General features: G+C 42.8%; 2 protein-coding genes across 4 annotated transcripts in view; one reads left to right on the top strand and one right to left on the bottom strand.

The window, feature by feature from the left end:
• The first annotated feature begins 516 nt into the window (after window positions 1-516).
• On the top strand, window positions 517-1835 carry LOC109892638 (uncharacterized). The gene is made up of 4 exons (XM_020485321.2): window positions 517-771; window positions 901-1002; window positions 1120-1329; window positions 1520-1835. The coding sequence occupies exons 1-4, from the start codon at window positions 562-564 to the stop codon at window positions 1751-1753; spliced, it is 756 nt and encodes a 251-aa protein (XP_020340910.1). The 5' UTR covers window positions 517-561; the 3' UTR covers window positions 1754-1835.
• A 72-nt stretch (window positions 1836-1907) lies between these two features.
• LOC109892639 (unconventional myosin-Ic-like) overlaps window positions 1908-24062 on the bottom strand; it is a 36593-nt gene continuing 14438 nt past the window's right edge. For 2 of the 3 annotated variants that reach the window (XM_031826550.1, XM_031826549.1), the window contains exons 2-31: window positions 20059-20217; window positions 17549-17664; window positions 17096-17294; window positions 16655-16735; window positions 15999-16178; window positions 15808-15906; window positions 15562-15675; window positions 15308-15379; window positions 14950-15069; window positions 14721-14806; window positions 10380-10485; window positions 10152-10232; window positions 9926-10017; window positions 9681-9775; window positions 9528-9574; window positions 9245-9325; window positions 9005-9110; window positions 8814-8931; window positions 8278-8391; window positions 8077-8153; window positions 7079-7147; window positions 6613-6857; window positions 6384-6467; window positions 5524-5617; window positions 5368-5423; window positions 3809-3944; window positions 3556-3626; window positions 3355-3452; window positions 3039-3138; window positions 2649-2798 (exon numbers count right to left, since the gene is read on the bottom strand). In XM_031826550.1, coding sequence (XP_031682410.1) covers window positions 2775-2798; window positions 3039-3138; window positions 3355-3452; window positions 3556-3626; window positions 3809-3944; window positions 5368-5423; window positions 5524-5617; window positions 6384-6467; window positions 6613-6857; window positions 7079-7147; window positions 8077-8153; window positions 8278-8391; window positions 8814-8931; window positions 9005-9110; window positions 9245-9325; window positions 9528-9574; window positions 9681-9775; window positions 9926-10017; window positions 10152-10232; window positions 10380-10485; window positions 14721-14806; window positions 14950-15069; window positions 15308-15379; window positions 15562-15675; window positions 15808-15906; window positions 15999-16178; window positions 16655-16735; window positions 17096-17294; window positions 17549-17664; window positions 20059-20184 — 3087 coding nt within the window. In that variant the 5' untranslated portion in view covers window positions 20185-20217 and the 3' untranslated portion in view covers window positions 2649-2774. Of the gene's footprint in view, window positions 2799-3038; window positions 3139-3354; window positions 3453-3555; window positions 3627-3808; window positions 3945-5367; window positions 5424-5523; window positions 5644-6383; window positions 6468-6612; window positions 6858-7078; window positions 7148-8076; window positions 8154-8277; window positions 8392-8813; window positions 8932-9004; window positions 9111-9244; window positions 9326-9527; window positions 9575-9680; window positions 9776-9925; window positions 10018-10151; window positions 10233-10379; window positions 10486-14720; window positions 14807-14949; window positions 15070-15307; window positions 15380-15561; window positions 15676-15807; window positions 15907-15998; window positions 16179-16654; window positions 16736-17095; window positions 17295-17548; window positions 17665-20058; window positions 20218-24062 lie in introns of all 3 variants that reach the window. The other variant, XR_004210258.1, reaches the window with a different exon arrangement.

The following is a 24062-nucleotide window of genomic DNA, read 5'->3' as shown; positions in this document are numbered from 1 at the left end:
TGCAGCTAGGATGTATGTCAATCCCAGATTGTTATCACTAAAAGGTAAGTCTGCTGTCTCTGGAGCTCACTCTCCGAACTAGTGTTGAGCTTACAGGTGTCCCATAGCTGGACCACCTGTGGTATACTCCATTATCGCTAGAAGGCTTAGATACTAAGAAGTCTGTGTTACTGTGATGGGACAATGATACTAGGTTAGAAAGCAAGGATTTTTGGAGCTTGTCAAATTCTACAGTTTTCCATAGTAGGTAATAGATTGTCAAGGATCTACAATTTGTACTGTCTTTGTGTTGTTGTTGTAAAGTAATACATATTGAGGGCTTTATTCAATTTGTATTGCTGAAGCGTTACAGATTGCGCTATAGAAATGCAAAGGTAATTTCCTATTGAGACGAAATATGTAGCGTTTACCATCTGTGTCTCCATTAGAGCCAGAACATTGCCTTTAAATTTCAATCACACTATAAAGCTGAACGTCTGCAATACAGATTGAATAGAGCCATTACAGAGAGTTCCACAAGTAGCCAACATGTAATGAATATTGATTAAAATAAATGTTGACATGATTGTGCAGTTCAGCATATATTCATCCTCTCCCTGTCTCTTCCAGATGGCTGTTTGGTGGTGTGTTCTGTTTCCCCTGTTCTTCCTCACCCTGAGCTGTGTGTACCCATGTGGTGCTTCCACTCCAGGCCTACTCCAGGCCTACTCATACTCCCTCAAATCTACCAGGTGCACCCATGCCCGGGTTCAGCAGCTGCTCATGAGATATGTGAGTTAACTCCTCTGTTATTCCTCTGTTACTGGTGGCTAGTCTGCTAGCACTTGTATGCCCAGAGACAACAGCTATCCTCACCTACTACAGGCTGTTATCATAATGTACCCTCATTTGTCTTGTCAGAAAGAGGAGCTGTTGGATGACAAGCAGTTTGAGGACAGAGATCTGGAGTTACAGACCATACCATCACTCTCTACAGACTTCTACCACTGGCTTCAGATGAAGGTTTGTGTTTGTTGTGTGACCCGTTTATGAATCACTGTTAACCTGTGGTGGTTTAATGCTTTAAAAAGGTGCGATGGAGCAGGAGGGACATTGTGTATAATGTTACGATCTGTACAGGACTGGGAGCGTCTGAGTGCTGCCTCTCAAGCCCTGCACACTTTCTGGGCTCACCTGGATATGAAGAGAAAGGAGATGGAGGTGGATAAGGTGGAACAGAGAGCAGCCCACTGGATGGGGACAAGGGGGAAGGCTAAAACCACCATACCCCAGGGAATACACCGCATTCAGACAGACCTGCGGGATCTCATGACAAAAGTCAACTTTCAGGTACAATGCCCACCATATAAATGAATGAACGAACACATGCACAGACACACATTGTGTGTATACTTATGGTCTTTCCAGACTAAATTACGAGTTCACATAGCTACCCATCACTCAGCAGCGACCGTATATCCAACGTGAGGAGAATATTGTTACGAGCTCAGTCTGATAAACCTCTCTGTGGTCTTTACAGTTGAGGTGTGTGAACAGTTCCCGTGTGAGCCCCACCTCTCCCCCAGCCCTGACCCGTCCAGTGAGCCCTTCCTCCAGCCACCAGGCCCCATCAAAGTCCCTGTGGACCAGCCGCCTTGAGGGCTACATCATCCTCAGGGACCTGGAGCGCTACCTCACCAAGCTGGCCAGAGACTTCATCCTCCTGAAGACCAAACACAGTGGTCCTCCAAGCGCCCAGCCCAATGGCAGATAAACACGGTGTGCATGGATTCATATTCATAATGCGTAATAGTACTGCACTAGCCTGGAAAAGTTGTGGTCAGAGTGGCTTTTAACTTATTTTGTGGACGAGGGATATTTTTGGATGTGAGAATTTACGTATTGTTATGAATCATAACACAACAATATTTTATGTTGTCAATGCACACAGTTTATTTCAGCAGTAAAAAGTTAATACAGCTAATACCAATAATAATGATATTCATATTATTCATATTTATAAATAATTCAGTATTGCTTTTGACAGAAAGACTTCAATGGAGATTTCTGGTATTTATCCTAAGATCATGATTTCTCATCGTGTGTGAGATGCTCTGTTCACTTTGTTAGACAGAAATCAGGTTTACATGTAGTATTACTGTAAGTTGTACAGCCTTACTCTCCTCTGGGTTTCTCCCTGAGTTTCCATCTTTTCTGTCTCTCACTCTCTCTGACTAACAGCCGAGAACCAGAAGAGTGCTGAGAAACACAACATCCCCTTTTTCCACAGCCCTCACTGACTTCAATGCCTATTTGCCTATTTATTGACTTATTTATTACTTATTTATTTGAAAATGCTGTTTATTGTTGTTACTATGGAAATATAAATATTGTTTTGTATTTGCATTACATACAAGAGCTAATATATTGTAAACAGGACTACAAAATAAAGATGAAGCATAAGATTTAAAATGTGTGGTTTTCATTTAATACGACTATTGCTAATAAACATCAAAGTATTATGAATGCCGGCAAAACCTCTGATTCCATTATATATGAAATGTCGTCAATAACTAAATCAATAACTATATAAATGCAGATTAATAAGTGCAATTGTGTTAAAAGTAAATAATCATAATATTTTTTGCAGTGAGTGTATGGCTATGGTCTCACATTTAAAGAAGAAAAACAACTTCTGTGTGGCTATAATCTGATTGGCTATGGCAGGAAATCATCCTATGGAATGATTGGTTCGCTGTGGATTACAGCGAGGTTGTTATTACTTCCCATCATCATCATGGGTTGAGTTTAGGAGCCGTCTGCAAAACAAGTCAATTCACAAATTGTTATTACATTGTTATTACCTAATGTGGATTATTGGTCAAAACTTCCAATGAAAATATAAAGATGAAAGAGGTGGCTATCTTTAAACTACTGCTTTCCATTTTACAATCCCAGTCCTCCTCATGCTCCATCTACAAGTCATCTCTTCTCCTCTATCCCCCTTCCTCAGCCCTGCTGTCCTCATAATAATGTGTCTCTTCCGTCCCCTTACTCACCACTAGCAGGTGTCCTTTCTTGCATTTGGCCACCTTCAGCTCTGGTCCACTGGTGAAGTCAATGACTCCCTCTTTCCCCCGAGCCACTGCAAACGTAATACTGCACACAGGAACAGACAGGAGGAGAGGACCAGAGGAAAGGAGGGAAGGGGTAGGGGGTGAGAGGGGATGAGAGAGAAGAGGGGATAAAAGAGAAAACTATCATGATCACTAACAGTGGATGACAGTTGGAATGGGTTGACAAATGTCAGCAGGCTCTCAAAGAGAGTCTGAAGAAGTTATCCAGTGTCCAGATGATCAGAGGAGCCAAACTCACCTGTCCGGGCTCATGTTGACCTTGATCTTCTTGTCCGCCATAGTGGCCAGCTTGGTCACCACCTCGATCAAATGATCACACTGGAGCACCACATCACTCTACAGGGCAGACAAGGGGTCAGAGGTTAGGTACTGTACTTTATGGCACCATGGCAGTAAGTCGCCATGACAACTGCTAGATAGAATGAGATCATCCTGTTACCTTTTGCTTGTTGTCCTCACTGGGCACGTGGAGAACCATGAACCCATCACTGAGAGAACTCACAGAGATGCCTGGAAAGAGAAGAACCGTGTTATACTGTGTTATACGTGTTAGATCCGTGTTATACACTGGACACATACACTACAACTACCTTGTAACCAAGGTTACACCCCCCCCACCCCCCCACCCCCCCCCCCCCCTGAGCGACCACCCCTAGCCCCTCAATCCCCTATGGCCCCCAGGAGAGACTCACTCCTCAGGGTTGCATAGTCGATCCTCTGCTTCAGCTTGGCTTCGGCCACCAGCATGGCGAAGGAGGAGGTGAGGAGCAGCTGGCGAGGCCGTGCTTTGTAACCCCTCCTATCATACTTAGTCACCGCAATTCCATACTGACACAGGCAGATAGAAAAAGAGGGGGATTGAGAGAGAAAGAGAGAGAATGACAGAGAGAGAGGGAGAGACACAGAAAGAGGGAGGGGTTGTCATAAAAACCCAAAGTTCTAAGTCTAACTGTATCAATTAGATTCAAAGCAATGCATGACAATGTACAGAGGATGTACACAGAAAACAAAGCAATGCATGACAATGTAAAGAGGATGTACACAGAAAACAAAGCAATGCATGACAATGTAAAGAGGATGTACACAGAAAACAAAGCAATGCATGACAATGTACAGAGGATGTACACAGAAAACAAAGCAATGCATGACAATGTACAGAGGATGTACACAGAAAACAAAGCAATGCATGACAATGTACAGAGGATGTACACAGAAAACAAAGCAATGCATGACAATGTACAGAGGATGTACACAGAAAACAAAGCAATGCATGACAATGTAAAGAGGATGTACACAGAAAACAAAGCAATGCATGACAATGTAAAGAGGATGTACACAGAAAACAAAGCAATGCATGACAATGTACAGAGGATGTACACAGAAAACAAAGCAATGCATGACAATGTACAGAGGATGTACACAGAAAACAAAGCAATGCATGACAATGTAAAGAGGATGTACACAGAAAACAAAGCAATGCATGACAATGTAAAGAGGATGTACACAGAAAACAAAGCAATGCATGACAATGTAAAGAGGATGTACACAGAAAACAAAGCAATGCATGACAATGTACAGAGGATGTACACAGAAAACAAAGCAATGCATGACAATGTACAGAGGATGTACACAGAAAACAAAGCAATGCATGACAATGTAAAGAGGATGTACACAGAAAACAAAGCAATGCATGACAATGTAAAGAGGATGTACACAGAAAACAAAGCAATGCATGACAATGTAAAGAGGATGTACACAGAAAACAAAGCAATGCATGACAATGTAAAGAGGATGTACACAGAAAACAAAGCAATGCATGACAATGTAAAGAGGATGTACACAGAAAACAAAGCAATGCATGACAATGTAAAGAGGATGTACACAGAAAACAAAGCAATGCATGACAATGTAAAGAGGATGTACACAGAAAACAAAGCAATGCATGACAATGTAAAGAGGATGTACACAGAAAACAAAGCAATGCATGACAATGTAAAGAGGATGTACACAGAAAACAAAGCAATGCATGACAATGTAAAGAGGATGTACACAGAAAACAAAGCAATGCATGACAATGTAAAGAGGATGTACACAGAAAACAAAGCAATGCATGACAATGTAAAGAGGATGTACACAGAAAACAGACAATTAGCAGGATTAAACTACTCAGCCAACAACAGCAGAGTGACAGAGGTGAGACAGGGGTCGCAAACACTACAGGGGGATAGTATTACAATATCATATTACTCACCTTCACTTTGTCATTGCCCAGAGTCTGTATCACTTTGAGGTTGAACTCCTCACTGTCTGTATACAGGACAGAACATCTGTCAGTGGTGTGGTTGTCAATTACGTGGTCTGTGAAGTTTGGAAGTGTGTGCACACTGTGTTAGTGAGTGGACCCTACTTAGTCTGGAGGCCACAAACAGCTTAGGGACACTCTGGGGATAGCTGTCCTTCTGGTCCTTGAATATCTGACTGGCTACCACCTTCTGCTCCATCTATAGAAAGAGGACAGAAGAGATGCCTGTAGAGTGAGGTTGGAGAGAGAGACAGAGGGAGAAAGAATGGAGAAATGTGGACAGAGACAGAGAGACACAGAGACAGAGAGACACAGAGACAGACAGACACAGAGAGAGAGAGAGATACACAGACAGAGAGACACACATACAGAGAGACACACAGACAGAGAGACAGAGAGAGTGTGTGAGATTTAAAAAACGAATAGAAAGAGGACAGAAATATCCTTTATTTTTTTTCTCTTTTTTTTGTGCCTCCCGAGAACTCTGGGTTCGCGCCCAGGCTCTGTCGCAGCCGACCGCGACCGGGAGGTCCATGGGGCAACGCACAATTGCCATAGCGTCATCCGGGTTAGGGGGGGTTTGGCAGGCAGGGATATCCTTGTCTCATCGCGCACCAGCGACTCCTGTGGCGGGATGGGCGCAGTGCACGCTAACCAAGGTTGCCAGGTGCACAGTGTTTCCCCCGACACATTGGTGCGGCTGGCTTCCGGGTTGGATGTGCGCTGTGTTAAGAAGCAGTTGACTTGGTTGGGTTGGGTTTCGGAGGACGCATGGCTTTTGACCTTCGTCTCTCCCGAGCCCGTACGGGAGTTGTATCGATGAGACAAGATAGTAATTACTAACAATTGGATACCACGAAATTGGGGAGAAAAGGGGGTAAAATTCAAAAAAATAAAAATAAATAGAAATATCCTTTCTATGTGTTCCCGTCAGGTGAGTGACAGTAACAGACAGAGTAGCCTACCTGTTTCTTCCACTCTGGCTGGATCCTCCTGCAGTAGGCCCGCATCATGTTCCGCATACACAGCCTGCACAGGTGCTCTGACGCCTACACAGACATCGGGACAGATACAAATAAAACATTGACACATTGAATGTACAACAATCAGATGCATTTCACCATCACCTCTTGGCTTACGCTTAATGTCTCTCAGTGAGTTTTGTGTGGAGTGTTGTTCGGCTGGTTGCAGTACCTCAGTGAGGCAAGGTGGGGGGATGGGCCAGCTTTTGTCCAGGACACTCTTAGGTGGGTTCCTAAACAGCATCATCAGGAAGGAGAAACGCTGATGGTCCAGGAAGTACTCGTTTTCTGGACAACGCTCATAGTGGCGGTAGATGAAGCCTTTGATGAACTTGCGTATGATGTCCACAGCATGTCTGCGACGCCTGGCCTTCTGACGGGATATCATCCCTCTCCACGCAGATTGGATCACTATGACTAATAGATGGATAGATGACACAATCAGTCATGTCACAGACACACCACAACAAGCTACAACTGTGCAGAGCTCATAAGAACAAACAACAAAGTAATATCCTTTGCATTACTTCATTCATAGATTCAGCAGATATCAAGAAAGTGGCTACAGAGTAACTGCTTCAGGAAGCAGTAATTGAGAAGCAGAGAAATAGTGTGAGCTCTTTGATCCAGGCCCTCACCTGCCTGTCTGATGCGGAGGTACTTGGCCCTCTCTCTGTAACCCCTCCATGAGGTCTGTAGGGTGAGAACTAGAGCAGAGAACAGGAACAGAGGAGACCAAATGGACCACAGAACGGAAACATTTAATTGGATCCTACACTGAACCAAAATATAAATGCAACATGTAAAGTGTTGGTCCCATGTTTCATTCAAATAAAATTGTGCACACATTTGTTAGTGTTAGTGAGTATTTCTCCTTTGCCAAGATAATCCATTTCAACCTGACAGGTGTGGCATATCAAGAAGCTGATTAAACAGTGTGATCATTACACAGGTGCATCTTGTGCTTCGGACAAGAAAAGGCCACTTTAAAATGTGCAGTTTTCTCACACAACACAATGCCACAAGTTTTGAGGGAGCACGCAATTGGCATGTTGACTGCAGGAATGTCCAACAAAGCTGTTGCCAGAGAATTTAATGTTAATTTCTCTACCATAAACTGCCTCCAATCGGCCTCACATCTGCTGACCACGTGAAACCATGACAGCCCAGAACATTCACATCTGGCTTCTTCACCTGCAGAATTGTCTGAGGGGGTTCTGAGCTATTTCTGTCTGTAATAAAGCCATTTTGTGGGGATAAACTCTTTCTGATTGGCTGGGCCTGGCTCCCTATGTGGGTGGGTGCCATGGCTGCACCACTGCCCAGTCATGTGACATCCATAGATTAGGGCCTAATTCATTCATTTCAATTGACTAATTTCCTTATATGAACAGTAACTCAGTAAAATCTTTGAAATTGTTGCAAGTTGTGTTTATATTTTTGTTCAGTATAATTACAATAGCTTACTGTATTATCCATCCTCATGCTGCTGGTTAGTTGATCAAGTGGACAGTTCCCTGTTTTCCACTGCTACTGCTACTCTGCTGTTTATCATGATCTGTGTTATTCTCCTAGCTAATTACATTAATTCCCCCAAAATGGCCTTGTCATCATCTTCCCTGCTGTATAGTCTCACCGAGGGCAGGCCTCCTGGCTTCCAGGGAATCTTCAGTGCTGAACAGAGTCTTAGGGAAGCGGATGAAGATCTTGGTCCTGCAAAGAGATATGGAATTATACATCAACAACATACTGTCTCATGTTTCTCCTCACAACATGACTAAGGGAAATGTATGTCCCCTTACTTCCCTCCCTCCCCTCTCTTTCTCTGTGTACCTACTTGCCCAGTTTGTATTCCTCTGGTTTGTAGCCCAGGTGTTGGACCAGAGTGGCTACTCCATCAGCCAGTCTGCCCTGCCAGTTAGGCCATGTCCCGGGACACAGAGACTTGTACCTGTGGTTACAGAATGTATATAGTTAATATAGAAACTGTGGTTACAGAAATGTATATAGTTAATATAGAAACTGTGGGTATAGAAATGTATATAGTTAATATAGAAACTGTGGTTACAGAAATGTATATAATTAATCTAGAAACTGTGGTTACAGAAATGTATATAGTTAATACAGAAACTGTGGGTATAGAAATGTATATAATTAATATAGAAATGGTGGTTACAGAAATGTATATAGTTAATATAGAAACTGTGGTTACAGAAATGTATATAATTAATATAGAAACTGTGGTTACAGAAATGTATATTGTTAATACAGAAACTATGGTTACAGAAATGTATATAGTTAATACAGAAACTGTGGGTATAGAAACATTTAAACATAGTGGCATAATATAGACACACACACGCACACACAGACCTCTGTAGGAAGGTTTCGTAGTGTCGGCGGTAGGCAAACCCAGCTCTCCTGACCCTCAGGTTCTCCATCAGACCCAGATACTTGACCTGGTGTCTGACTAGAGCCTCATCAAACCTCCCTGGGGAGAGTGAGAATATTTAATTGACTGATTGATTGATTGGACTGATTGACTTCACAGGGTGTATGATTACCTGACTGCTTGGCATCGTTGGGTTTGATACAGCGCACATAGGATGGCTCCTTGGACATCAGTATCTCTATAAGTTTGGCCAGGCTGTTCTTAAACTGTGTGGCAGCCTACAGAGGGAAGCAGAGAGGTGACATATCAGACTGTGTGTGTGTGTGTGTGTGTGTGTGTGTGTGTGTGTGTGTGTGTGTGTGTGTGTGTGTGTGTGTGTGTGTGTGTGTGTGTGTGTGTATATATATCTCACCGTTTCTGGGCGTTTTTGGTCAGTCACTTCCTCTCTGTGGAAGCACTGACTCAGAACCTGGCTATTTGACTGGCATATGACCTGGACAGAGAAAGCACACCACAGAACCATGTAAACACAACACACCAAAACATCCGCTACACTCTATACCTACTATAGTTCACACACATAAACCATGAGTGGGAATTCTGAGCGAGATCATGGGAAACCTGTAGTAATTGTGAGGTGAGTGTGAGTGTGTGGTCTGTGTGTTCTCATTTCTCTATTGTTGCTCCAGCCTCGCCTCTTTCAGGTTTCTGTAGAGAAGGTCCTTGTTCTTGTCCAGAAACCCTTTGATGCAGATGAACACAAAATATTACAAACAGTATATGTGAGGATGAAATCAGTTAATTATTTTCTGCAATTACACTATTACCAGATTGATTAGCTAGCTCACCATTGACACTGTAGTTGACCTCTCCTGCGTAATGAATCAGTTTGAACTCCTCTCTGCTCACTGCCTTGCGAGTCTTCCCATTCGACAACTTGTGACTGACATGCATACAGAGACAAATCATATCTTAGATACAGAACCACAAATATACAAACAAAAACATATTTGGAACATGGTGCAAATACACAAACAAACTGTGAAGGCACCCATGTGTTTTGTGCATGTGTGTGTGTGTAAAAGAGACTCACGTGACAAAATGGGCATGGCCTCCCAAAGTGTCCTCAAGCTTCTCGAGGAAGGAGATATCACTGGGCTCCCCTGGTCTCAAACACTCCTCATCCTAAAACACATTTATACCTTAACATTCAACTAGAGACAGGGAGAGGACAGAAGGAGAGCGATATTAGAGAGAGGTGAAAGGTTAAAGTGAGTCAGAAACACTACTAAACTGAAGTGAATGTCAGTCATTCTCACCAGGATGGAGATCAAGCCTTTGTGCTTTCCCTCTACCAGGTCACAGATTATCTTGTTGTCGAAGTACTTCACCGGTTCCCACTGAAATATACAGTATCATTACCGAACTACACCTTTATCACTACATGACAATTTGTTTTTCTTAGTATACCTCAATTCTTGTTTTGTCTATTTGAATGAAAACACCCCTCTCTTTCTCTGAGTACCCCTCGACCCTCCCTGACTCACAGTGATGCCCTCTGCCTCGTACTCCTCCTGCTCAGACTTGAGGGTGAGCTCAATGAACAGCTGATGCAGCTTCTCATTGCAATAGTTGATGCAGAACTGCTCAAAACTACAGGGAGATGGTTAGGGTAAAGAATATGGCACAAAACAACTGTGCTACAATGTTTTTTATTTATTGACCTCTATTTAACCAGGGGAACCCATTGATAACAGGGTCTCATTTCCAATGGTGCTCTGAGAACCACAGTTCAAGCAATGTGAGCAACAAATTTACGCATGATCACCACAAAATTAGTTACAACGCTTCAAATAAATTATATTACATTCAAAAGGGCAGTAGAAACAAATATACAGTGCATTCAGAAAGTATTCAGACCCCTTGACTTTTTCCAAATTTTGTTACGTTACAGTCTTATTAAAAAATTGATTACATAGTTTTTCCCCTCATTTATCTACACACAATACCTCATAATGATGAAGCAAAAACTGTTTTTTAGAACATTTTAGAAAATAGCTGAAATATCACATTTACACAAGTATTCAACCCTTTACTCAGTACTTTGTTGAAGCACCTTTGGCAGCGATTACAGCCTCGAGACTTCTTGGGTATGTCACTACAAAGTTTGGCACACCTGTATTTGGGGAGTTTCTCCCATTATTCTCTACAGATCCTCTCAAGCTCTGTCAGGTTGGATGAGGAGAGTTGCTCCACAGCTATTTTCAGGTATCTCCAGAGATGTTAGACTGGGTTCAAGTTCGGGCTCTAGCTGGGTCACTCAAGGACATTCAGAGACTTGTCCCGAAGCCACTCCTGTGTTGTCTTGGCTGAGTGCTTAGGGTCGTTGTCCTGTTGGAAGGTGAACCTTTACCCCAGTCTGAGGTCCTGAGCACTCTGGAGCAGGCTTTCATCAAGGATCTCTCTGTACTTTGCTCAGTTCATATTTGCCTCGATCCTGACTAGTCTCCCAGTCCCTGCCATTGAAAAACATCCACACAGCATGATGCTACCAGCACCATGCTTCACTGTAGGGATGGTGCCAGGTTTCATCCAGATGTGAAGCTTAGCATTCAGGCCAAAGAGTTCAATCTTGGTTTCATCAGACCAGAGAATCTTGTTTATCATGGTTTGAGAGTCTTTAGGTGCCTTTTGGCAAACTCTAAGTGGGCTGTCGTGCCAATTTACTGAGGAGTGGCTAATGTCTGGCACTCTACCATAAAGGCCTGATTGATGGAGTGCTGCCGAGATGGTTGTCCTTCTGGAAGGTTCTCCCATCTCCACAGAGGAACTCTGGAGCTCTGTCAGAGTGACCATCCGATTCTTGGTCACCTCCCTGACCAAGGCCCTCCTCCCCCGATTTCTCAGTTTGGCCGAGTGACCAGCTATAGCAAGATTCTTGGTGGTTCTAAACTTCTCCCATTTAAGAATGATGAAAGCCACTGTGTTCTTGGGGACCTTCAATTCTGCAGAAATGTTTTGGTACCCGTCCCCAGATCTGTGCCTCGACACAAAACTGTTTAGGAGCTCTACGGACAATTCCTTCGACCCCATGGCTTGGTTTTTGCTCTGACATGCACTGTGAACTGTGGAACCTTACAGGTGTGTGCCTTTCCAAATCATGTCCAATCAATTTAATTTACCACAGGTGGACTCCAATCAAGTTGTAGAAACATCTCAAGGATGATCAATGGAAACAGGATGCACCTGAGCTCAATTTCGAGTCTCATAGCAAAGGGTCTGAATATTTATGTAAATAAGATATTTCTGTTTCTTATTTTTAATAAATTTGCTAAAATTTCTAAAAACCATGTTTTCACTTTGGGGTATTATGTGTAGATGGATGAGGTAAATATGTTTAATACTGTCTGTAACGCAACAAAATGTGGAATAAATCGAGGGGTATGAATACTTTCCGAAGGCACTGTATATCAACATGTCCAGGTGAACAGGCTACACTGATAACTCGAGCTTGGCTCCCAAGTTTCTAAAACATACAAAACCATCTTCGGTATAGTGTCGCCATAATATTTTAATTGCGTGTGATCATAATCAATAGGATATTTTAGCGATCCGCAGTAGAAGACGTCCTAAATGCCCCCAGCCTGCAGATGTGAGCTAAACAGCACACTTGCACTTGAGATGTGTTTTTAGGTTATGGATGAGAAAGTGAACTGGTAAATCCAAAACTTTAGCTCAGTTGTAATGCTGCTTTGCGATCTATTAGGCGCAAGGGTTGTATTAAATAGGAACAATATGCATTTACTGACGCATTGCCGATGTTCAATTCAATGGCACAAAACGTATAAACAAAATCATTCACTGTGAAAGTTGACACATACATGTAGACCTTCATATATACGCTATACGCGGCACTTCGTTTAAAGCATCAATTTATCAAATCAATTGTTGTTTTGTTGCTCAAACTGCAGGCAACACCTGTCAAACTCATTTTCAAAAGACAGGGATGTCGATTCGCACAGGAATAGTATTATCAGAGGACCTTGGAGTTAGTCGAAAAACAGTAGGTGTTTTGCGGCTGGAATTATTACTCTTCTGCGATGTAAAAATGACCGACATAGCAGATTCAGACAGGACTTAAATTACAGACGTGGTGATACGTTCTAGTGATAAAACACAAGGCTGAGTGGTAGACTTTAAACAGGTTTTAAAACAGAATCTGCGCGTGCATGTAGATTGAGTTGCCATAGTCAATTACTGGGAGGAGTGTTGCTTGAACAATCTTCCTCCTATTTTCAAAAGTGAGACAGGATTTATTTCTATACAGGAACCCAAACCTTTACTCTAATTTTTTAGTCAGTTTATCAATGTGTGTTTTAAAGGACAGTTCACCGTCAATCCAAATACCTAACGTAAACTCACTCACTTTTGTACATCGCCTTGGTCCGTACAATTGACCTTATTTTAGCGCCCCAAAAAACGTAATACTTCCAGATCAACTGTAATGTCAATACCATTGTAAAGCACAATTTCTCCCCTTTCCAACTAAATTAATGACATGACCTAAACGCTGCCCGTTTCTGCATAATTCAAGAAGGCAATGAGCTCCTTCAGGTCTTTTTAAAAATGGCGGGTGGGGAAGCGAAACTAATGCGTGGTAGTGAGGAGAGATGTGTGGAAAAACTGCTTTTTTTCACTCGATCTGTCCAACTTATCGCCTCTAAAATGTAAATTAAACACTATAAAGAGTTTATATAATGTGTCATTACTGTCACGTTCCTAATAAGAACGGGACCAAGGCGCAACGTGTGTTGAGTTCCACAACTTTATTTGCAGTGAAACTTACAAAAACAATAAACAAGCAACAAGCAACAAGCAACAAGCAACAAGCAACAAGCAACAAGCAACAAGCAACAAGCAACAAGCAACAAGCAACAAGCAACAAGCAACAAAACGTAACCTCAGTGGTGCTACCAGCACAGACACAAATAATATCCCACAACCCAGGTGGGAACAATGGAGAACTTAAGTATGATCCCCAATCAGAGACAACGATAATCAGCTGACTCTAGTTGGGAACCATACCAAGTACACCAACATAGAAATAGGAAAACTAGAACACCCCCCTAGTCACGCCCTGACCTACAACACCATAACCAAGGGCTCTCTATGGTCAGGGCGTGACAATTACATACCTATTTGAAGGTTTGTGTCAAATTTGAATCAGGTTTTTAGGGCGGTGCTAAAGAGATCTTCAGAAGTAAACAGCAACTTTGAAAGTCATGATCGCTTACAGTGATGACGTATCCCCCCTTACCCCCGTCACTGTCCATTTCTTGTTTTTAAACAATGAGAGAAGTGCTACACCTGGTGGAGAGAGATTGTAAGACAGAAATAGTTGCTTTATGCCTGCTGTACGTTACGGCATGACATGTCACAATGTAACGGAGGGTCTGTTTTTTCAACTTTTCTCCAATACTATAGAGCCATTACCATTTCGATCAACGCTTGAATAGAAACCTAGTTCCCACCCCAGATTTTGAAGTCAACACAGTCGCTACAGTCCCATTCGTTTTCTTTGCAGCCTGTTTGAATGTTGCGGTTGCGCACATTTGTACGGAATGGGGTGAGTTTACGTTAGATACTTATAATGGGGGACAAGCTCAATTTGGACGCCTCTCAAGGTACAGATACGCAGGTCTTTAGGATAGATTTTACGAGACCTGGAGAAAAACATAAACCTGGTTTTATCGACATTTAGAACTCATTTAAGATCGGTGAGTGATTCTTGACTTGAGTCATAGCCAAACAATTACATAATGTACAGCACATTGCTATACAACACATATTCATGCACTGAATACATGAGCTAACATTTGTTCTGGTACCTATTGTGCTGGAAGACCTCAAAGCCATAGATATCCAGCAGTCCTATAACTGATGATGAGCCCTTACTGCTGTTGTACACATCATCCTGCAGATAGACAGCACACAATACACTCAGTTTTATAGGTAGGAAGCAGCATTATGTAGCTAGCAAAAAGAGGAGCAGTAACTATGAGCAAAAAAGCTAATTGTTTCGCTAGCTAGCTATCGTGAGTGATGTTTGTGTGAGACCTTGAATGCCAGAGACTGGTTGATCTTCACCACCAGCCAGGTGAAGGCACGGCCATACACCGCTTTGGCCAAGGCATCACGGGCTGCCACAGCCTGCTCAAAACTCAACGGGCTTATCATCTGGGACACACACACACACATATTAGTGATGCAAAATACTTGAATGTTAACTTTAGTGTTATCCTCTGGGCTCAGCTGAACTGTATCAGCACCCTCTCTTTAAAACCACAATCTAAATATGCATGCCATACACATCAAAGGCATACTGTATTACTTGTTTGTAAGTGGGATATTAAATTATATTATATTACCAGGCATAGTTCTGTATCAAGTGAAACAGCCCGCCATAGACACTCACCTCCTCCCCTTTGGCAGTGATTTTCTTATGAGTGAGAGCCTCTCTCAGTGCTGCTCCATCCACACCTAACAGCTGCAGGACAAGCAGGACAACATCAACATCTGCCTTTAGAATGGGGAATGTGTGTGTGTGTTAGAATGGGGAATTTGTGTGTGTGTGTGTGTGTGTGTGTGTGTGTGTGTGTGTGTGTGTGTGTGTGTGTGTGTGTGTGTGTGATGGGGGTGTAGGGTATCGTTCATCTTCATAGTTCCAACCTTGGACAGGTATTTGAGCTGAGTCTCAGTGGTGATCTGGTTTTCCCCATTCTTTCCTTCTCCAAACTGAGTGTTCCCAAGATGGAGGACACTGGCGATTATATTCAACAGATCCTAAAGAGGGAGAGTGAACAGACATTTAAACCATGACCTTCTCATTCTTCATGGTGAAACTTTGGGTTGAGTGAAATTTGTTTGCAGTGAAAAACGGTATGCACTATTATTATACACTAAAATGTCTCTAACCTCCACCTCATCCTCATGGAAGCCGATGACTGTCAGGGCCTTCCTCACTGTTCTCCAGTCATTCTTATCATTGATGGAGCTCACCCTAGGACAGCAACCCTGAGAGGAACAGGACATCACTGATCAAATAACTGTGCGCACACACAGACACACACACACACACACACTTATGTGCACGCACAAACACACACCTTGACCAGGTATTGGTATTTCTGGGCGTTTCTCTCCAATCCCAGCTTGCTGAGAAGGTCTTGTTCTCCTCCCTCGAGCAGCTGGTAGAAAATATGGAAGTTCCTCTCGCCGTGGTTCTGGTGCACAACACGGGACTTCTCCAGCAGGTAGTTGAGGATGTGGCCTCCTATCGGCGCCCCCTAGGGGAGGTTAGGAACAGGGACAGTCAAGGTACTGCTGAGTGTGGTCCTACTAGAGCTGCATTAAAAACGATTTATGCTTGATCCGAAAATGCTGTCTGAAGGATCCATATTGTGTAGCACAATATAAACACAAACTCAATTCCTTGACAACTTCCTTCACAACAGCTCTGCTCCGCAAAGTGCAAAAAGTATGAATGCCCTGACTTCTACAGAGGCCGCATCGCAGTAAATGCTGTACGGCCAATGCAGATGCGGAATGACCATAAATGATCTTTTAGCTGAATTATGACTTAGACTCATAGTAAGGCATGCTGTATGGTAAGACCTGAATGCAACATGTTTTAGTTATGCACAATCTTTTGATGGAATGGTGTGTTGTAGAGACAGTATGGCATGAGTATCAGCGATAGTAGACTTATGTGAGGAAAATCCCTTAACCCAGGAGCCAAAAGAAAGAAGAACAAAAGGCTTACCCTGAAGTCAAACTGGACATCCATGTATTTGCCAAACCGGCTGGAATTGTCATTACGCAGTGTTTTGGCATTACCAAAAGCCTGTAGAGAGAGAGAAGTGAGTGAGGGGAACAACAGAGATAAGATCAAACACAGCTGAGAGAGAGGAAACATTAACAGTACAGTAATAGCATGTTCACAGCAGGATGTATCTATTGTTATGGCTTTGTCGGAGATTGGTTCAAAATATGCAATGTATCAACATGATTTCCCTCATCCACAAATAGATTTACTAGTTTGAAGCAACATGATTTTGTAGTGGGCCATTAATTTATCTTTGATGTTACACCAGTCTCAGTACCCCTGCTATAAATGTCCTTCCTCCTCCAGAGCCTTAGAGGTGCTCATGGGAAGAGATCCTTGGCAGGGGATCTTGAGAGGCGGCAGGGGGGTATACCGTACCTCCAGAACAGGGTTGGACTGCAGTAGGCGGTCCCGGAGCGTACTCAAGTGGTCAGTGACAGGGCAGGTAGTGGCGTAGTACTGGAGGATCTTCTTGGAGGCCTCAGTCTTCCCTGCTCCGCTCTCCCCAGAGATCAGGATACACTGGTCCCTCCTCTCAGTCCGCATGGCCCGGTACGTGTTGTCTGACACCGCATAGCTACAGGATAGAGAAACAGAGGGGTGGGATACAAACATGATGTCAGCTAATGATCCAGCTCATACTGGTGTTTTCACATACAGTTGATCACGATCATATAGAAAACACACAATACATACTGTAAATGTATTGTACCCAATGCAGATTCATATGTAGGTCTACTGTATGTACATGAAGACATCTACACATACAGTACATGCTGGTCCTGCTTGGTCAGAGAGAGGTTCAGGATCAGGGGTCAGAGGGTGACTCACATGTGGGGTGATATCTCGTAGAAGCTGACCCCTCGGTAGCGCTCCATGTGCGCCTTGGAGTAGATCTCCAGGTCCTTGTTGGGGTTCACTGACACCAACACTGACCCTATGTAGGTCTGATACGGGGAGACAAGACCCGCACACTGCCGTCACCAACCCCTCAAACACTGACATAAAATCAACCTTAACCAAACATTATGTGAAGCTATGTAGGATCAGTCGTGAAGAGGGCACGACAACACCTCTTCCCTCTCAAGATGCTGAAAATATTCGGCATGGGCCCTGAGACCCTCAAAAAGTCACTGCTTAGCATCCGACTGCAGGCACTACAGAGGGTAGTACGTATGGCCCAGTACATCACTGGGGCCGAGCTATCTGCCATCCAGGACCTCTATACCAGGTGTCTAAGAAAGGCCCTAAACATTTTCTAAGACTCCAGCCACCCAAGTCATAGACTGTTCTCTCTGCTACCGCACGGCAAGCAGTACCGATGCACCAAGTCTGAAACCAACAGGACCCTGGACAGCCTCTAACCCGAAACCACAAGACTGCTAAATAGTTAATCAGGTTAGCTATTGGTTAACGATTTATCTGCATTGACCCTTTTTGCACTAAGTCCTTTGACTTATCACATACGCTGCTGTTACTGTTTATTATCTATCCTGTTGCCTAGTCACTTTATTCCTACCCATATGTACATACAGTGCATTTAGAAAGTATTCAGACCCCTTGACTTTTTCAACATTTTGTTATGTTACAGTCTTATTCTAAAATTGATAAAAAATCAAGCTTCACACAATAACCCATAATGAAAAAGCAAAAACGGTTTATTTTTTTGCAAATGTATAAAAAAAATATTTAAAAAAATACCTTATTTAAATAAGTATTCAGACCCTTTACTATGTTACTCGAAATTGAGCTCAGGGTGCATCCAGTTTCCATTGATCACCCTTGAGATGTTGCTACAACTTGATTGGAGTCCATCTGTGGTCATTTCAATTGATTGGACATGATTTGGAAAGGCACACACCTGTCTGTATAAGGTTCCACAGTTGACAGTGCATGTCAGAGCAAAAACCAAGCCATGGGGTCGAAGGAATTGTCCATAGAGCTCCAAGACAGGATTGTGTTAAAAAAATATGTTTGCAGCATTGAAGGTCCCCAAGATCATAATGACCTCCATCATTCTTAAATGGAAGAAGTATGGAACCACCAAGACTCTTCCTAGAGCTGGCCCCCCGGCCAAACTGAGCAATCGGGGGAGAAGGGCCTTGGTAAGGGCAGTGGCCAAGGACCCTCAGAGCTCTAGAGTTGTCCTTCTGGAAGGTTCTCCCATCTCTGCAGCACTCCAGTAATCAGGCCTCTATGGTAGAGTGGCCAGACGGAAGCCAATCATCAGTAAAAAAAAAGGCACATGACAGCCCGCTTGGAGTTTGCCAAAAGGTACCTAAAGAACTCTCAGACAATGAGAAACAAGATTCTCTGATCTGATGAAACCAAGATTGAACTCTTTGGCCTGAATGCCAAGCGTCACGTCTGGAGGAAACCTGGCACCATCCCTATGGTGAAGCATGGTGGTGGCAGCATCATGCTCTGGGAATGTTTTTCAGTGGAGACTGGGAGACTAGTCAGGTTGGAGGGACAGATGAACGGAGCAAACTACAGGGAGATCCTTGATGAAAACCTGCTCCAGAGCGCTCAGGACCTCAGACTGGAGCGAAGGTTCACCTTCCAACAGGCCAACGACCCAATGACGCAGACAAGACAATGCAGGAGCAGCTTTGGGACACGTCTCTGAATGTCCTTGAGTGGCCCAGCCAGAGCCTGGACTTGAATCCCATCGAACATCTCTGGAGAGACCTGAAAATAGCTGTGCAGTAACGCTCCCCATCCAACCTGATTGAGCTTGAGAGGATCTGCAGAGAAGAATGGGAGAAGCTCCCCAAATACAGGTTTTCCAAGCTTGTAGCGTCATACCGGCAGGTAGCCTAGTGGTTAGAGCGTTGGGCCAGTAACTGAAAGGTTGCTAGATCGAATCCCCGAGCTGATAAGGTAAAAATCTGTAGTTCTGCCCCTGAACAAGGCAGTTAACCCACTGTTCTTAAGCCATCATTGTAAATAAGAATTTGTTCTTAACTGACTTGCCTAGTTAAATAAAGGTTCAAAGAAATCTAATAAAAAATTAAATACCCAAGAAGGCTCTAGGCTAACAAAGTACTGAGGGTCTGAATACTTATGTAAATGTGATGCTCCCATTTTTAATTTGTGTGTAGATTGATGAGGGGAAAAAACGATTTGATCCATTTTAGAATAAGGCTGTAACATAACAAAATGTGGAAAAAGTCAAGGGGTCTGAATACTCGTTGTGTATTTATTCCTTTCTCGTGTTATTTCTATACTTTTCTATATTTTTTTAATTTTGGGGGGGTTAGTCTACACCTGCTGTTTACGAAGCATGTGACAATAATTTTTAATAGGACCAATATTTCCATAATGATATGATTCTTTACATAGATGAGGTTCTCCCCAAAACGTCGGCGCAGGTTTTCGATGAAGGCCGCCTCGCTGGTGTAGTTCTCCAGCAGGACGAAGTCCTGCACCCCCACCCTGTCACGTGCTGTCAGAGTACTCTCCATAACTAGATGAACTCTGCCCTCACCTCCCAAATCCTAGAAAGAGAGAGATAGATAGAGAGGGATGGGGTGAGAAGAGGGAGGGGCTTCATTGCCTGCTGCTCTTTCCCCAGATACACATAACCCAAATTGACACCACCAATATGCACTTCATCTAGACACGATAGAATTTGACAGGTATAAGCAATATGTTAAAATCCTCACCTTGCCCCCTGATAGGCTTGGTGTAATTTTCCCCATATCGCTTACATAACCTCTTAGATCTACACAAGTGCATGGAGGGTTGGGCAGAGGTTCGAGTTGGGATTGAGTGTATACCGACAACACCACAGCACTGCAAATAAACAGCTCTACAAGAGGCTTGTCAAGAACAACCACATCAACCAGAGGAAAGCACACACAGGACATTCAGAACACAAATCAAACAATAATGACATTTCAAGAATCCCTAATATAAACAGTGTCTCTAAGCTCCTCTATTGTGTGATTGTGAGATAGCGTATTGGGATGTATATACAGTACATACAGGCCATAGCTCCAGACCAATGCCGTTAAAGAGGTGTGTGTACATGTAAACACTGGTACACTGATGGCAAACATGACAGGAATTAATATCCAGAGAAGTTCACCGTCATGTCCATCAGAAAAAAATCCCAAGGGTACAGACACACAAATAAAAATATACCTACTGTGGATTATCCAGCTATGACTGTACTATAATCCAGCAGTACAGACCATAATTTCAAGGCTAGGCTACATCCTATATTCCAGCACAGTGCTACTACAACCAATAGCCTCTAGTTTGTTTGATCACCCTCTGTATCTTTTGAACAGAGTAAGCCAGCCCCTCCTAACACACACATGCACGGACCCCCACCCACCCACAAATATACACACATGCAAGCACACACGGACGCACACGCACACACACACACACAAAGGGAGAGGAACAATGGGGCCAGGTGCTTTGGGAACACACAGCCCTGTCAGGGGTGTTGTTAGGGGCTCGTTAAGGTAATTAACTGGTCGTTATCTCGGAACGCTTAATGGTGGAAAATCCTTGAAACAACACAAGGACAACAGTGGAGTGTAGCCAAGAACTTTGAGCAGAGGAAGGCCAGGAGACACTTCCACTCTGTGCTCTAACCCCTCTAACTCAGTGTATTGTTCTCCTACTCACATCTGCAGGTGGCCTTCCTGCAGCCAGTAAAACAGAGGAATTCTTTCTCACACACACATGAATACATAGCGATTAGCAAATCAGTCAGATTTTCCGAAGGATATAACTGAAATATTTTAGGGTCAGGTTTAGGGTCAGGTCTTCAAGGAACTCCATTGAATGTGTCTTTTGTGTGTTTCTCTCAACTCTAATGCTTTAGCTCACACCCTTCTTCTGCCTCTTTAAAGGGTTGTGAGTGGACTCTCAAGTAGTGTAGGCATAGCTGCTGTTGTCCTGTGGGCCTCAGTGAAAAGATATGTGCAGTACGTACTCATTAGAAAAGCACAAGATTCTAGGTCAGGGGCGTCATGCACCCATTCTTTTAGAGGGAAGTACATGAGGATGAACGGAGGTGGTCCGGAGGTGGAAAATTCTATGAATTTAGCATTTTTCAAACACCTGAAACAGATATAATTTGATCTCTAAAGGAATTAATCTAATTGATTGCACCCAAATTGGTAATTAAAATTTTTAGGATTCATATAATATTCAGTATATATAGTATGTACTATAACATCTGATTGTGACTATAAGTTAGACATGAGGAATCCAAAAAATAAATCAGAAGCCACCAACGGACACCCCCACACCCCACGGGAATTCCACCCCAACAACAAGTATATAGTATCAGTTTTCTATGTTTGACAAGTAGTATGGAGGAGTTGTGGTTCGGAAAATTGTTTCTTCATCCTATGTAATGTACTCTCTGTTAATTTGGTGATGTCCCCGCCCCATTCAGAGAAATGTATAATTGAAGTTGTTGGGTTTATGTCTCATCCTACATTCTGATATTACCAGGTTCTGACCACTAGATAGATAGTTCACCCCATTATCAGCCTGAAAGCCTCATTCTGGGACATTTCTGCGAAAAGGTAGCTGACTTTTCTCTTTTTCAATGGAGAAAGATGAGTGTCACAGGGGTGACGTTTTTCCCAATACTTTTATTTATCCTTTATTTAACTAGGCAAGTCAGTTAAGAACAGATTATTATTTACAATGACAGCCTACCCCATCCAAACCCTAACCCAGACAATGCTTGGCCAATTGTGCACCGTCCTATGGGACTCCCAATCACGGCCGATTGTGATACAGCCTGGAATCGAACCAGGGTCTGTAATGACGCCTCTAGCACTGAGATGCAGTGCCTTAGACCGCTGCGCCACTCGGGAGCCCAATACATTAGGTTCAATGTGAAAAGAGACCTGAAAATAGCTGTGTAGCGACGCACCCCATCAAACCAGACAGAGCATGAGAGGATCTGTAGAGAAGAATGGGAGAAACTCCCCAAATACAGGTGTGCCAAGTTTGTAGCGACATACCCAAGACGACTTAATGCTGTAATCGCTGCCAAAGGTGCTTCAACAAAGTACTGAGTAAAGGGTTGAATACTTGTGTAAATGTGATATTTCAGCTATTTTCTAAAATGTTCTAAAAAACAGTTTTTGCTTCATCATTATGAGGTATTGTGTGTAGATAAATGAGGGGAAAAACTATGTAATCAATTTTTGAATAAGGCTGTAAAGTAACAAAATTTTGAAAAAGTCAAGGGGTCTGAATATTTTTTGAATGCACTGTATATTTGTTTCTACTGCCCTTTTGAATGTAATATTTAAAAAAAATTGAAGCTTTGTAACTAATTTTGTGGTGATCATGCTTAAATTTGTTGCTCACATTGCTTGAACTGTGGTTCTCAGAGCACCATTGGAAATGAGACCCTGTTATCAATGGGTTCCCCTGGTTAAATAGAGGTCAATAAATAAAAAACATTGTAGCACAGTTGTTTTGTGGCATATTCTTTACCCTAACCATCTCCCTGTAGTTTTGAGCAGTTCTGCATCAACTATTGCAATGAGAAGCTGCATCAGCTGTTCATTGAGCTCACCCTCAAGTCTGAGCAGGAGGAGTACGAGGCAGAGGGCATCACTGTGAGTCAGGGAGGGTCGAGGGGTACTCAGAGAAAGAGAGGGGTGTTTTCATTCAAATAGACAAAACAAGAATTGAGGTATACTAAGAAAAACATATTGTAGTGATGAACAAAATACTGAGTAAAGGGTCTGAATACTTATGTAGATGTGATATTTCCATTTTTTTTTTTTATAAATTAGCAAAAAAGTTATAAAATCCTGTAATTGCTTCGTCATTATCAAGGGGACTGAAGACTTTCCGAGTCCACTGTAGATTCAGCTGCCGATTTTGTTGTTGAGTGGATGGTTGGGGGGCCAGAACATAATTACAAATCATTTGCAGACTGCATATTGACCGCAAGAAGCTCCAACAGATATATTATATAATATTTGATTAAAACATAATAATTTCAAACCTTGCTTGCATTTGTATACAATCACGTGTCTCTCTATTATGCGTGGGAATACTTGGGAACAGATTGCCAAAATTTAAATCACTTGGAGCTGATTTCCTGGTGTTTTTAAAGTATTTTATGTCCAACAATGAAAATTCAAAAAAATGATGTTGCTCAGAAAACTTGGTGGGCCAAATGAAACCGCCAGTTGGGGAACCATGGCGTGGGGGGGGGGGGGGGGGGGGCTGTGGTTGGCTTTTGACCATCTCTTTGGATTCCTCATGTCTTAGTCATTGTTAGAAAACAGTTTGGTCTAAATCAGATGTTAGGTACTATTATTACTTAATATTATATATATAAATT

Source organism: Oncorhynchus kisutch, linkage group LG6, assembly GCF_002021735.2.
Source record: "Oncorhynchus kisutch isolate 150728-3 linkage group LG6, Okis_V2, whole genome shotgun sequence".
Lineage (NCBI taxonomy): Eukaryota > Metazoa > Chordata > Actinopteri > Salmoniformes > Salmonidae > Oncorhynchus > Oncorhynchus kisutch.
The sequence above is the reverse complement of the archived record's forward strand: the minus strand, read 5'-3'. Positions and strand labels throughout refer to the sequence as shown.

Coding starts and splice junctions, on each gene's coding strand:
- LOC109892638 (XM_020485321.2), top strand. CDS start 562: ATGATTGTGCAGTTCAGCATATATTCATCCTCTCCCTGTCTCTTCCAG. Junction 772..900: donor AGCAGCTGCTCATGAGATAT/GTGAGTTAACTC, acceptor TTGTCTTGTCAG/AAAGAGGAGCTGTTGGATGA. Junction 1,003..1,119: donor ACCACTGGCTTCAGATGAAG/GTTTGTGTTTGT, acceptor CGATCTGTACAG/GACTGGGAGCGTCTGAGTGC.